Source organism: Suricata suricatta, chromosome 5 (assembly GCF_006229205.1).
Source record: "Suricata suricatta isolate VVHF042 chromosome 5, meerkat_22Aug2017_6uvM2_HiC, whole genome shotgun sequence".
NCBI classification, from domain to species: domain Eukaryota; kingdom Metazoa; phylum Chordata; class Mammalia; order Carnivora; family Herpestidae; genus Suricata; species Suricata suricatta.
The window spans coordinates 153165293-153178475 of NC_043704.1; the positions used below are offsets into that span (position 1 = coordinate 153165293).

Below are 13183 nucleotides of genomic sequence, written 5' to 3' on the forward strand. Positions count from 1 at the left end.
GCGTGGGGGGGGTTCGGCGTGCGTGGGCGGTCACGGACGGCGTGGGGGGGTCGGTGCACGTGGGCAGTCACAGACGGCGTCGGTGGGGGGTGTCCGTGGGGAGAGCCCGAGGTGGCCCTGTCACGCACAGGGCAGAGACAGTGTTGGGAGTGTGCCAGCCGGGTAGTGAGGGGGTCGCAGGTGACGGCTGGAAGGGAAGAGGGAGGAGGCCTGGCCCTGGGAGGCGGGGATGTTCTCTGCTGGAGCAGGGGTGCAGCCAGTATCCAAGGAGCCTCTTTGAAAGTGAGGGTTCACGGTCTGCTCCCGCAGAGCTTTGGGAGAGATGCCCCGAGTGACCAGAAACTGATGAACTTGAGAGAAGACCAGAAACTGATGAACTTGAGAAAAGACGGAGTGGGGGGCCCTTGAGCTTGAGTGAGGCCGACAGAAGAGGGGCGAGTGGGCCAGGAGGGGCGATCGGCTGGAAGAAGCCTGTCCAGCCCAGGGAGCAGACTGGGAAGCCGCCGTGGGAGGGGGCGGGAGTCAGGGGGTGCTGCCTGCAGGAAAATCCAGGCAGGCCCGGGCTCCCCCAGGCGCTGGCACTGGGCAGGGCCCAGCCCCCTGTGCTTGCCCAGCCCCACAGGCTAAGGCTGGGGCATCCTCAGCCGCACCCCCTCTTTACTCTGGCATCACTGGAAAACTTGCCTTGCCAGGCGGTCTGGGCCCCGGGCAGGGCGTGGCCCTGAGCTGCTGAAGGAGGGGCAAGGCCAAAGCCAGGTGCAGGCAGGGGAAGAACAAGGGAGGAAACAGATCCCTCCTGCCCACCCACCGGGCACCGCCTGCCTGGAGCCACAGACAAAAGACACTCCTGACTGGTTTGCTTTGGAACCTGAGGCGTCCTGGCTGCCCAGGTGGTGGGGCAGCTCATCTGGAATCTGGTTTCGGAGAACGCAGGCTCCCAGGATATGGGTGCTGTGCTGAGTCGGCCTGGGACAAGACCCTTCCTGAGACCTAGGCCCCGGTTGTCCACCCTTGTTTATCAACGTGCTAAACAATGCCACCTAGCAGTGGCTCTAATAAGCATTGTGATTTTGAAGTATCGGGAAGCATTCATGATTTTTGAGACCCTTGTGGCACCTGTCACAGGTCAAGGAAAGAGCTTCAAGCTTCTGTTGTCACAGGTACTGCTAACACTATCGTTTGGCTGCCTACATTCATAACTGAGGGAGGTGCTTAATTGCAGTGAGAAGTCAGTGAGGATGAGGTGTCATTTCCCCTGCCCCCCAAACGCCTTCCCGGCCCTCCAAGAGGCCTGCTAGGAATCCCAGAGCTGCACAGACCAGCAAAGTTGTCTCTGCTGGCAGCAGTCGCAAGAGTGCTTGCCCGGGACCAGGGAGCTGGTGACAGAGGGAATCCAAGTCTGGGGGACAAGAGACCTTTTTCTTTCTTGACCCGGGTGCTGTTACCACCGTGTTTGGTTTGCAGAAATTCATCCGCCAGCACACTCAGGATATGTGCCCCAATCTGCGTGAATCACAGATTTCAGTCCACATTTTTTTTATGTTTATTTTGAGAGAGAGAGAGACAGAATGTGAGTAGGGCAGGGGCAGAGAGAGAGACACACAGAAACCGAAGCAGGCTCCAGGCTCTGAGCGGTCAGCATGGAGCCCCACGCAGGGCTCGAACTCACGCCGGCAAGATCAGCAAGATCCTGACCAGAGCCGGAGTCAGACGCTTGACCTGCTGAGTCGCCTGGGCGCCCCTCAACACACATTTTAAAAACACCTTTACCAGAACAGACGTATGTGCAGGTGTAAGCTTATGCGTGTCTCTCTGTCTCTCTCTCTCTCTCTGTCTCTCTCTCTCTCTCTCACACTCACACACACACACACACACACACACACACCCCAGTATATACCAAGAGCCTCTGCAGGTCCATGGGCATACACGTGTCTCAAGAACCCTTGCAGGCACGGGGACACAAATGGATACAATGAGACAGAGAACACTATTTTAGGAAATACTTCCAAGCCAAAGAGGAGGCTTCCTGATTTACTTGACTAGTGATGGCTGGCGGTGGAGAGCATTGCCCTGCCGAGGGCCGCCGTCTTCCAGCCTGGCTTTTCTTTTTCTTTTTCCTTCTTGTTAAGGAGAGACTAATGACTTTATAGTTTGTGTGAAAATAATACAAGATCATCCTAATTCAAGCCCTAAAGAAAAGTACAGAAAAGAAAGTGTAAAATTGCCCAAATTCTTACCAGCTAGGGAAAAACAAGGTCATTCACGTTGGGTGATGAGTATTCCAGACTCCTCTCTTGTTCACTCGGAGATGGAAGGTGGACAGAGAGGTGCTTTCGGAAAGGGGGACCTGCTCCCTCACCTGCCAAAGAGCCGTTCCTCTAACTTTCCTTGAATGAAATAGAAGAACAAGGCACCAGAGGGTGAGTGGTCCTTCGAGTGCGGGGTCCCAGGACCTCAGCTCTGACTTTCCCTCCACACGGTCCTCGCGGCAGTTCCCTGGGGACCAGAGGGGCCCTCGTGGGGCCCGCTGTGTTGTGCTTCCTCACTGTTTACCTGGCACCTGGCCAGGTGCCTGCCTCTCAGCAGTCATTTGCGGGCCGTGTGCAAGGGTTGATGTGGCAGATCGTTGGCGTCACTGGTGACCAGCTCCGAGGGGGTGAGATCAAGGCAAAGCCTGCCTTTGGTTGACGGAAAGGGATTGTGTCCTGGCAGAGACCGCCAACAGGTGTCCGCCCTTCCCCCTTGAGCCGGTGCCCGGCCATTCCTGGGTTTGATGTGGTAATGAGCGACGCTGCCTCCCGCCCCGCGGTGTCCCCTCTCAGAGCGGTGCCTACCACATCCTGTTTTGCTGGGACAGTCAGGGGCACATTCTTTGGCCTCCAAGTCATAGGCAGAGTCTGTTCACACCAGGTCCTGGATCGTGTGAGGCCACAGGGGCCCACATTCCCCCGGTCTGGTGTCATACACGTGTGCCGGTCAAGTGCCCTCGTGGACGGCGGTCACTGCTATCCGGTTCCGCTGTCACTTGGCATCAGCCCTCACTTGTTTGGGTTGGGGAGGAATCGAGCAGGTGGGGAGGCATGAGGAGCCTGAGATGCTCCATCCAAAAAAATGCTCTTCCTGGGCATCTTGGGGTGAGGGGTCCCCTCAGCTGGGTTCTACCGCAGCACCCGCATGCCCCCCCAAGCCTGTCACCGGGCTGTTTCCAGAAACCCAGGGGTCTGCCTGGGTCTCACTCGGCTTACCAGATGTTGACACCTCCGCACCCCAGGCAAAGTCTGAGCGCCCTTCCCTGCAGGCTCGTGTGCTGTGGGGAGACAGGGTGTCCCCAGAATTGGCCAGGAGGCCTCTGGTCACCCTCCACAGGTCCAGGGGTTCCCTGACGGACAGGCCTGCGAGGAGGGACGGCACCGGCCTTCTCCTGCCCTCCCCTCTCCTGTGTGCTCTGAACAGATGACAGGCCCCGGCCCCTGGAGCATCCCTCCCAGTCCAGCGAGTGTTGGCACCTCACTGGGAAGTATCTCGGGCAAGGGACCAGCAGGTGCAGGGCCCCCTTTTGTGTTGAGCGGGCAGAGCAAAGGGCTTGCCTACATGCCATCAAACGTGCTCGCTGGGACGGGGAGGGGACCGCCCTGCAGGTCCCCACACGGAGCCCGCCGCCTGGAGGACTCGGGTTTGCCCAGGCCGGTGTCGGCCGGGCGGGCCTCTGCAGAGGCCGGGGACTGCGGCTGGGACCCTCTCTGCAGACCTCGTGCTCCCCTCCCTGGCAGGGCCCCCCCATCCCCCCATCCCTGGGCCTGGGCAGAGCCTCAGGGCCGCGTCTGTGTCTTCTGGCTTCCGCGCAGGCCACGTGAGGACCGCCTGCGCCCCAGAAGCAGGATGAGAAGATGGCAGACTTCCTGTTACCCCGGGGCACCAGCAGCTTCCGCAAGTTCACCCGGGAGTCCCTGGCGGCCATCGAGAAGCGCATGGCGGAGAGGCAAGCCCGGGGCTCGGCCGCCTCGCAGGAGAGCCGCGAAGGGCCGCCCGAGGAGGAGGCCCTCCGGCCTCAGCTGGACCTGCAGGCCTCCAAAAAGCTGCCGGATCTCTACGGCACCCCGCCCCGAGAGCTCATCGGGGAACCCCTGGAGGACCTGGACCCCTTCTACAGCGCCCAAAAGGTGACGGCCGCCCGCCTCGTGCCCGCGCCTTCCTGCGGCCCCCACGCCAGCACGACAGACGGGGAGGGGGCCTCGCCCCCGAGTGGGGCTGTGTCCGGGCTGGGCTCCCGGGCACTGAGGGAGGGAGTCACGGGTGACCCGTATGCCGGTCGATGTAACTTTACTCCAGCCGGATAGGGTTTGGTGCTGGAAGAGGAGGAGGGCAGCCACGCTGTCTTGCTCCTTGCGGGCTGCCCTGTCTCAAGTCGTCTGTGGTTAGACCTTCCCCTCGGGCGGACTGCTGCCCGTCTCGGGTCCCGGAGCCAGCACGTGCTCCCTCTCCTGCCGGGGACAGCATGCCGCCCGCACACTCCGGCTGGAGGATCTGTGGGCGCTGGGGCGAGGCAGCGGCTCCTGGGCCCGTGAGGGCCGCTCAGAAGTCCGAGAGGGGCTGGGAGGGAGCCGCCTCTGCCATTGTGCCCCTGAGTGTGGGGGGAGGAAGGGAGGAAGTGGCTTCCGTCCACAGGGCAGGTGACTCAGGCTTTCTCCCAGTAGGGATTTCCACCCGGGAGGTGAGTCCCCCCATCTGGGTGCCCTGCCCTGGCCCCAGCTCTCACACTGCGGGCAGGTGCACAGGGTTCCCTGTGCCTGGTCCCCTCCCAGCTGCCCACATTTCTGGGTTGCGCAGCTGGAGGCCTCTCCCCAGAAGCCAGGCCCTGAGGAAGGAGGTGGCCGCACGCATTACTGCAGTCAGTGCCGGGGCTGGGGGAGCGCTGGAGGGAGACAGGGCCAGTGTGCACACGGCCAGGGCGTGTCCGTGTCACCGGGCGCCTGAGTGTGTGTGAGTGTGACACCGTGCTTCGAGGCCGCACTGAAGAGACCTGGATTCTGAGGGTGGGTGTGGGGCACGGCGGTCTCCGTGTGTGATCCAGTGGGGCGTGAACTGTATAGGGACAGCCCACCCAGTCCACATGCGCAGGTGAGAGAAGAGGCCTTGAACCTGGCTGTGCCTCCCCCTGGTCAAATGACACAGGCAGGGTTGGGGTCAGAGGCCAGGGGCGCCGGTGGAGCCAGAGTTCGGCTGGAAGCTGGAATTGGTCCTGGTGGGTTGGTCAGAGCGGGAGGTGAGATCAGGGTGAGGTGAAGGGCAGCCAGGCCGGGAGTCAGTAGAGAGAGAGAGAGAGAGAGAGAGAGAGAGAGAGAGAGAGAGAGAGAGAGAGCGGCGGTTAGGTCAGGCTTGGCTGGGCCCGGCAGGAGGACCGCCTGGGGCCGGAGTCGAGGCTGGGCTGGGCCCTGGGGGCTGGTGACAGCTGGGCCGGGAAGCAGCCAGGGCCCCGGCCTCCATCCCTGTGGTCAGGAATACTTGGACCACGGCCCAGGTCTGACTCCGGCCTCTAACCCCCCGTCTCTCCTTGCAGTCCCCCAGCCACACTGCCTGAGTCCCAAGGGGTGACACGGGCCCCACTGCAGACCTTTTGGACATGACACATCCAGTCAGCGTGCCTCCCCAGTGCAGATTAAATAGAACCTCGTCTCGCCAGCTCAGCCCTGGCAAAGGCACGGCCCCTGAGCCCCTCATCTGTGCCGGCCTTAGCCTGGGTGGTGGGGGTGCCCTGCTGCCCGAAAGGGCTGTATCCGCACGTGGCCTAGCCTCTGGCACTTCTGGTCACTCCCACACCACAGCGTGCTGTGCGGGCAGTGTCTTCTGGAAGCCTGGGGAGAGGGTTGGCCGAGGGCTGCTCAAGATAGCCTGCCCCGGACAGGGGGACCTCCGGGGGGCTCTGTCGGTTCAGTGTTCGACTCTTGATCTCAGGGTTGTGAGTTCAAGCCCTACAGTGGACTCTGTGCTGGGCGTGAAGCTTACCTTTAAAAAAAAAAAAAAAAAAAAGAGGGGCACCTGGGTGGCTCCGTTGGTTGAGTGTGTGACTCTTGATCTCGGCCCAGGTCATGATCTCATGGTTTGTGGGGTCGAGCCCTGAGTCAGTCTCTGCACTGGCGGCAGGGAGCCTGCTTGGGGTCCTCTCTCTCCCTCGCTCCCTGCCCCTCCCCCACTCCTGTGCGCATGCACACACAGTAAATAAATAAACTTTAAAAAAAGGACACCTCCCCCCCAGTGGAGGAGAGGCACTAGGTCATGTCCTCTGGTGGGGGGCTGGGGACTGACACCTGTCCTGGGCTGGGGTCTGCATTTTCCCATCCCTGCTTCTCACCTGTTCCGGTCTTCTCTGCAGACCAGCTCCCTCGTCTGCCCCTGTCACCCCAGCGGGCAGGGAGGGGTCAGAAGGGGCAGGGTCATCCGGACCCCAGTCTTTGCTGGACAACAGCTCAGCTGGGAGAGGAGAGGCCCCTTCTTGTTAGGAGTGTCATTTTGAAACGAAACTGAGTCCCACCCTGCCTGGCATTCCCCTACACGTGACCTGGTCCCACCGCAGCCGAGGGCCAGAGGGCAGGGGGCCCACCGACCTGCCGACCACACCGGCGCCTCCCCTGCTTCCCCTCCCTCTCTCAGTCCCTATCTTTCTCCCACCCCACCCCTTAGCCAGGGTTCTCGGGCTCTGAGCCAACAATGCCCCCTAAATCCCCACTCCACAAGGGCCCCCAGCCTAACACACCTGTGTTCACAGACCTTCATCGTGCTGAACACAGGCAAGACCATCTTCCGGTTCAGTGCCACGAATGCCTTGTACGTGCTCAGTCCCTTCCACCCTGTCCGGAGAGCGGCTGTGAAGATTCTGGTTCACTCATATCCTTTGCGGTCGGTCCCCACCCTGCAGCTTCTCTGGGCCCCCCACCCCCCGGGGTTGGGGGGTGCTTAGGGCAGAGGGCCCTTGGAGGCTCTCGGCCCCGCCCACACCTGCCAAATAAGCATCTGCATTTCGGGTGCTCAGGCACCTGCAAGTTTGGGAAACCCTGCTTCTTCAGGAGAGAACCATCCTGGAAGCCAAGCACCTAAGGGTCCTGGAGGTCACAGGCCTGTCAGTGTCCCCTGACTCTGAGGTTGGCTCCAAAGTCCCCTCCCTTTGCAGGGACGGCAGGGCTCAGCCAAGGAGAAGCCGCTTCCTGGTTAAGAGGCCTCTGGCTTCGTCACACGTGGGCATCCTTCGAGGGAGACAACACTTGCCGTTTGATTAGGTGTTGACAGAATGTTTGCAGTTTCAGTTATCGCAAAGGACTCTGGTTAGCCTTAAATTACATAAACTGCAGCCTTAAAAAGCTCCGAGTGCCCCCGGGTACCGAGGGGAGTGCTGAGTGCCCCAGGGTACTGAGGGGAGTGCCGAGTGCCCCAGGGTACCGAGGGGAGTGCCGAGTGCCCCAGGGTACTGAGGGGAGTGCTGAGTGCCCCAGGGTACCGAGGGGAGTGCTGAGTGCCCCTGGTACTGAGGGGAGTGCTGAGTGCTGCTGGGTACTGAGGGGAGTACTGAGTGCCCCCGGGTACCGAGGGGAGTGCTGAGTGCCCCAGGGTACCAAGGGGAGTGCTGAGTACTGCAGGGTGCCAAGGGGAGTGCTGAGTGCCCCAGAGTACTGAGGGGAGTGCTGAGTGCCCCAGGGTACCGAGGGGAGTGCTGAGTGCCGCAGGGTACTGAGGGGAGTGCTGAGTGCCCCAGGGTACCGAGGGGAGTGCTGAGTGCCCCAGGGTACTGAGGGGAGTGCTGAGTGCCCCAGGGCACCGAGGGGAGTGCTGAGTGCCGCAGGGTACTGAGGGGAGTGCTGAGTGCTGCTGGGTACTGAGGGACAGAACTGGCCTTTGGGCCCCAGGGGGCCTGTTGGGTGGGACGCTTGGGGCGTGGGATGGGGTCTCAGTACCCAGTCGCGGCTGTCCTGTGGACTTCAGAAAAGGGGCACCACAGATGGGAAGGTGGGGAGGCGGGCATCCAGTTGAAGCCAGAGGCATCTATGTCTCAGTGTGCGGCCTGGGCAGCCTTCCTTGGCTGGCAGCTGGCTGGCTGTTAATCGAATCAGTGCCTCTGGGCTCTGCGCAGCGATGAGTTGTGGGTGTGCAGGCCGCTGGCAGAGTTCCCCAAGGGCCCCCTCTGCCCCGCACTCCGGGTGGCCCTTTGCTGAGACCAAGCAAAGACCCGTCAACCTCTGGGCAGGATGGGAGTCTTCGGGGAGACGCCGGCCTTGTGGGGAGCTCTGTAGCCCCGGAGATGCTGAGAGCTCGGGGCTCTTCCTGTGCAAGCAGAGGTGACAGATGCCCCTTCCTGGCCCCACTTTCTGCCCTTTGTGCCTGAGGGCCGCCGGGCTGAGCGGAGGGGCGGCTGTTCAGGGCCGCATCTCGCTTTGGGAGGCGCGAGGAGCTGGTGTAGTTTCGAGCCGTCTGCCCTGCTGGGCACTGTGCTGGGCACTGTGCTGGGCACCGGGCGCATGGGGCTGCTGCAGGCTCCGTCCTCGGTCCCCTGAGAGTGGTAAGACGGCGACAGGAAGAGTTGTGGCCGCTGCGGGCGCGGGCAGAGGCTGCGGGCGGAGGAGAGGCGCCCTCCTGCTCGCTCCGAGGGCGTGGCTCCCAGAAAGCTCGTAGGGCTCCCACCTGGGGCTTCTCCTCCAGGTATCTAACCAACCGGCCTGTTTGCCAGCCACAGGGCCCCCCAGGGACACGCAGCAGCCCCAGGATTCCTGCAAGGCCCCGGGCGGGGGAGGGGGCGGGGCCGGGGCGGGCAGGTGAGGCCAGGCAGACCTCGGCCAGGGTCCATTGAGCAGTGGCCGAGGCCGTGAGGGTCTCGATGCACCTGGCGGGACCAACCCTGAGGCCTCAGAGCCGGCTGATGGCTAATGTCCCCCAGGGTCGCTGCCCCAGGGAAGCGGCTTGCGGTCGTTGAGGCTGCCAGAGGCGGCCTGGGGCTGGGAGCCCTCTGCTTGTCCTCGACAGCGCCCCCTGGTGGGCTCCGAGCGCAGTGGGGGAGAGGAAGGTCTAGATCCGCAGGGTTTGGGAGCAGCCTCTGTGCCCTTGAGCGTTGCCATTCAAAGTGCACTGCATGACCAGTAGCACCTGCATCGTGAGGATCTTTCAAGAACTGGGACCCTCGGGCCCCCGCCCCACCCCACCCCTTGCATTTTCGAAAGAGCTCGATGATTCAGGCAGTTGCTTACAGGTGTCCGTCGGTGAGGGTCACGTGCCTCTTGCCTGGGAAGTTTATTTAAAATGCTGATTCCTGGTCCTCTCCGGATGGGAATCTCCAGGGGAAGGCCTAGGGGTCCGCAAGCTTTCTGTGTATTTCTTTTCTTTTCTTAATTGAAATATAATTCATATGCCATACGCTTTATCATTTTAAAATGTACAATTGAGTGGATTTTAATATATTCCTCACGTTGTGCAACCTTCACCACTATCTAATTCCGGCACGTTTCCTCACCCCAAAGAGGAACCTTGTGCCCATCTGCAGCCGTTATGCATTTCGAATGCACACAGATTTTTGTGCTTTGAATCATGAATTTTCACTCTGCTGACATTCTTCTGTATTGTAGTTAAAACACACACACGCACAACGTAAAATTTAGCATCCCAAGCCATCTTGAAGTGTGCAGTTCAGTGGTGTTTACTATATGCATATTGTCACGCAGCAAAGCCCTAACACCTCTGCATCTTGCAAAACCGAAAGTCTGCACCCGCGGTCGGCTTCCGTTCTCACGTCCATTTGGACGCCCACGGAGCCACACAGGGACGCGCTTCTAGGCCCTTCGGAAGGGGCGGGGAGGGGGGCAGAGACAAACTGAAGGGAGCAGGGCGGCCACTGCACTCCAAGCCCACTGGCTGGTCACAGCCAGGCGCACACGGGGACGTGCTGGGGCGCCGCAGCTCCGCTCAGCCTCGCGCTGTGCTCCGCACTCGCAGTGCATCCCTGGGAAGTGGCCTACAAAGTAAATATGGGCATGTAGGATTATTTTTTTCCGATGTATTTTTGTTATAACCCTGCAGGATGTGTTCCTGCCAGGATTAAATAAAAGAAACCAACTGAACTTCCAACTGCACCACAGACACGTTCGGAGAGGCCTCACGTTCACGCCGGGAGCTCTCGCCTTCCTGGGTGCGCGGGATCTGCTCACAAAGTCCTCCCACGCTCCCCTGGCACATTCAAATGGGCAATCAAACCACATGTTTGTGTGTGTTTGTGTGCGCGTGTGCGTGTGCATGTTCATTGAATAGCACAAATATATGAACATGCCCCCCACGGCATCCCTTCTGTTGCGGAGGTTTGACTCCCCGGGATCTGAAGATAGGCAGGCCAAGTTTCAGGCATTCCCCGCCACCCATGCAGGCAGCCCTTGCTGGCATTTTAATCATGAGGCTGGGAGTGGGTGTTTGGGGACAATGACACACAGGATTGAAGACGTTCAGCCTAGAGAGCTGGCCTTCGCCTCTGCCCACACACGGGCCAGCTCAGTGGCCGGCCTGAACCGCCAGGCAGCGCAAACAGGTGCGCCCTGCCCGGAGCAGCTTGACTCATTGCTCTGGTATTGGCTGCGTGCTGGGCTCTGAGGGGGGGCCTGGAGGTGCTTTGGGCAGAGTCACATGGACCAGAGGCACCTCTAGCAGGAGACCACACACACGCAGGAGTGACTGTGAGTCACGGAAGCGTGGTCCCCGAGGTCGGGAGAGCCACGCAGGGTTTCAAGCAGTCAAGGGGCTGAGAGACTAGAGTTTGCTGCGCTTCATCCTAACGCGTCTGGTGTCCGGGGAAGCCAGGACGGGCAGCTCCTGTCGCTCGCCACCCTGGGACCCAGGCCCTGGTGGTCTGGCCCTTCCCTGAGCCCTGATGCTGGAGTTCAGCTTGCCTGTGTCTGTCCAACCAAGCCTTCTGGTCCAAGGCAGCCTGTCCGCACTGCTGTTGTCTGTTCTTCAGCCTAGTGAGATCCGTGAGAGGGGCCTCCCCAGGCAGCCGGCCTTGCTTCACCATGACCGGCTGCGCTGATGCACCGGTGCCCTATTGTGCGCAGGCGTCCAAATGACTCCTCCAAGAAGCCTTCCTGCTCAGCCCGGCCGGAGGCAGGGCTGGTTTCTCACAGCATCCCATCTTGGACCTCTTCAGGCGCCTCCCTGTCTCCCTCCCAGGGCCGGGCACACGTGCTCCTTCCTTAGCTTTGTTCTTGGAGATGACCACTGATTGCATCCCTCCCCTGGGCGGCAGGCTGCTCACGCTTCACAGACCCTTCTGGCGTCAGTTTACTGCCCTGTGAGTGGCAGAGGCCAAGCGTGCGGTAGCATTCCCCGTGGCGGTGAGGACCTGCGGCCGCGTGGCTCACCCCAGCCCTGCAGGCTGGACCCTTGGTGGGTCAGGCAGAGGCGGTACAGCAAGACTCCGAGCGGGGGGTCTGCGCCGGACCGCCAGCTTCCTACCAATAGTCTGTGGATGTTAAAGCTTAAACAAATGCATCATCTTATGGTTCTGGATGTCGGAGTCCAGAAGTTCTCAGGGTATGGGGGAGGGGCCATTCCTCCCAGAGGCGCAAGGGAGAATCTGTTACCTAGTTTCCCAGTTTCTAGAGGCTGCGTGGACTCCTTGGCTTGTGGCCTCGCCGTGTGCAAAGCCAGCAAGCGCCGGTGGGGCCTGACCCTGTGGCGACCTTGCCCCCGGCCGGCAATCCAGGGTGATCGCCTGTCTCGGACCCTTCATTTAATCGAACCCACAGGGTCCCGTTTGCCATATATGAACACCCGTGCTTGTCAGGGGTCAGGACGTGGCTGTAGCGGCGTGAGGGGCGGGGCTGCTCTTCTCCCTCCGGCAGTCACCTCCTCACCTAACCCCGTGCCTCAGTCTCCTCCTGTATGAAAGGGACACCAAACCCCTCTCATAGGGGCGCTGGGAGAATTGACTTAGTTCATGGTTACAGAGAGCGGAGCCTGGCCCCTAGGAAGGGCTTAGTAAATATTTCAGGGTTGGCCTGGGGTCCCCAGTCGGGGCTGGGTGGGGGTGAGTACCCCTGGTTGAGGGGCCAGCTACCTGCCCAGGGAGGAAAGCGTTGGCGCGGAGCCCGCGTTCGGGAATGTGTGCACGTGTACGGGAGGCGGGAGTGAGGTTTGGCCATGGAGACCCGCACACCGGCAGAGGGATGGACAGGCTGAGGGACGTCCCTCCCCCCGTCCCCCACGCCTGGAGAGGGGTCCGCCCACAAGGGAGGGGTCAGGACTTCCTGGAGTCAGGGCTCTGAGCTGCGCAGCCCTGCTCAGGGAGATTCCCAAAGCCTGATGCTTTAACATCTCGGGTGAGAAATCATCAGGACCCGGGGGGTGGGGCTTGCACACTAGGTCCTAATCCCCTAGGCCCAGATGGGCTGAGATGGGCCCAGAAGGAGGCCCAGAAGGGCCGAGGGCATGCACCCAGATTCTCCGAGGCCTCACTCACCTCCCCACCTAGCGGGGCAGCGCCCCCCCACGAGTCAGCACCCCAGCTCAGCCCAGCCTCCCCCTCAGACCTCGGACAAGGGTGGAGCTCTACCCGGGAGGAAGGAGGCAGGCCCTGAGGGCGCAATTGCTGCAGCTCCCTGGCAGCCCAAGGGGATCGCAACGGCCAGCCGCTGCCCACGGGGCTGGGGCCAGGCCGTGAGCCTGGGGACAGCCGAAGGGAGTGAGAGCCCTAGCCTCTCTTTTTTGGCTGCGGAGAGAATTTGTGAGAGTAGCAGAATGTCCCTGCTCTGAATCCGGCCCCTTGGGGGTGCGCTAGCCCGAGAGCGGCCCGGGGCCGGGCCCTTGGGGGTGCGCTAGCCCGAGAGCGGCCCAGGGCTGGCCCCTTGCTCCTCTGTAGGTCTTGCAGAGGTGGGAGAGGTGGTGGAGGTTAGGTAGGGCTCCATCCAGCTTGAAGCAGCAGAGAAGTAGCCAGAGCCTGGGATCAGACAAGGCCTTCAGCGTTCAGTTCCCGGCCAAGGGGCCGGAAGGATGGCCGAGACACGGTCCCAACATTTGAGGACCTCGCCTTCTGCTGGGGAACAGATGGGCACTGCTGTTTAGGAAGTATTTGCACGGGGAAAGAGATGCCCAACGCCCTGGGGGGGCAAGGCTGCTCAGGGGGTGCTTCTGCTCGGAGGGGGTGCTCCTGCTCAGAGTGGGTGCT

General features: G+C 61.5%; 1 protein-coding gene across 1 annotated transcript in view; it reads left to right on the plus strand.

Moving 5' to 3' along the window:
• SCN5A (sodium voltage-gated channel alpha subunit 5) overlaps positions 1-13183 on the plus strand; it is an 86476-nt gene that overhangs the window by 7232 nt on the left and 66061 nt on the right. The window contains exons 2-3 of the mRNA XM_029940546.1: positions 3846-4160; positions 6764-6882. Coding sequence (XP_029796406.1) covers positions 3888-4160; positions 6764-6882 — 392 coding nt within the window. The 5' untranslated portion in view covers positions 3846-3887. The remainder of the gene's footprint in view (positions 1-3845; positions 4161-6763; positions 6883-13183) is intronic.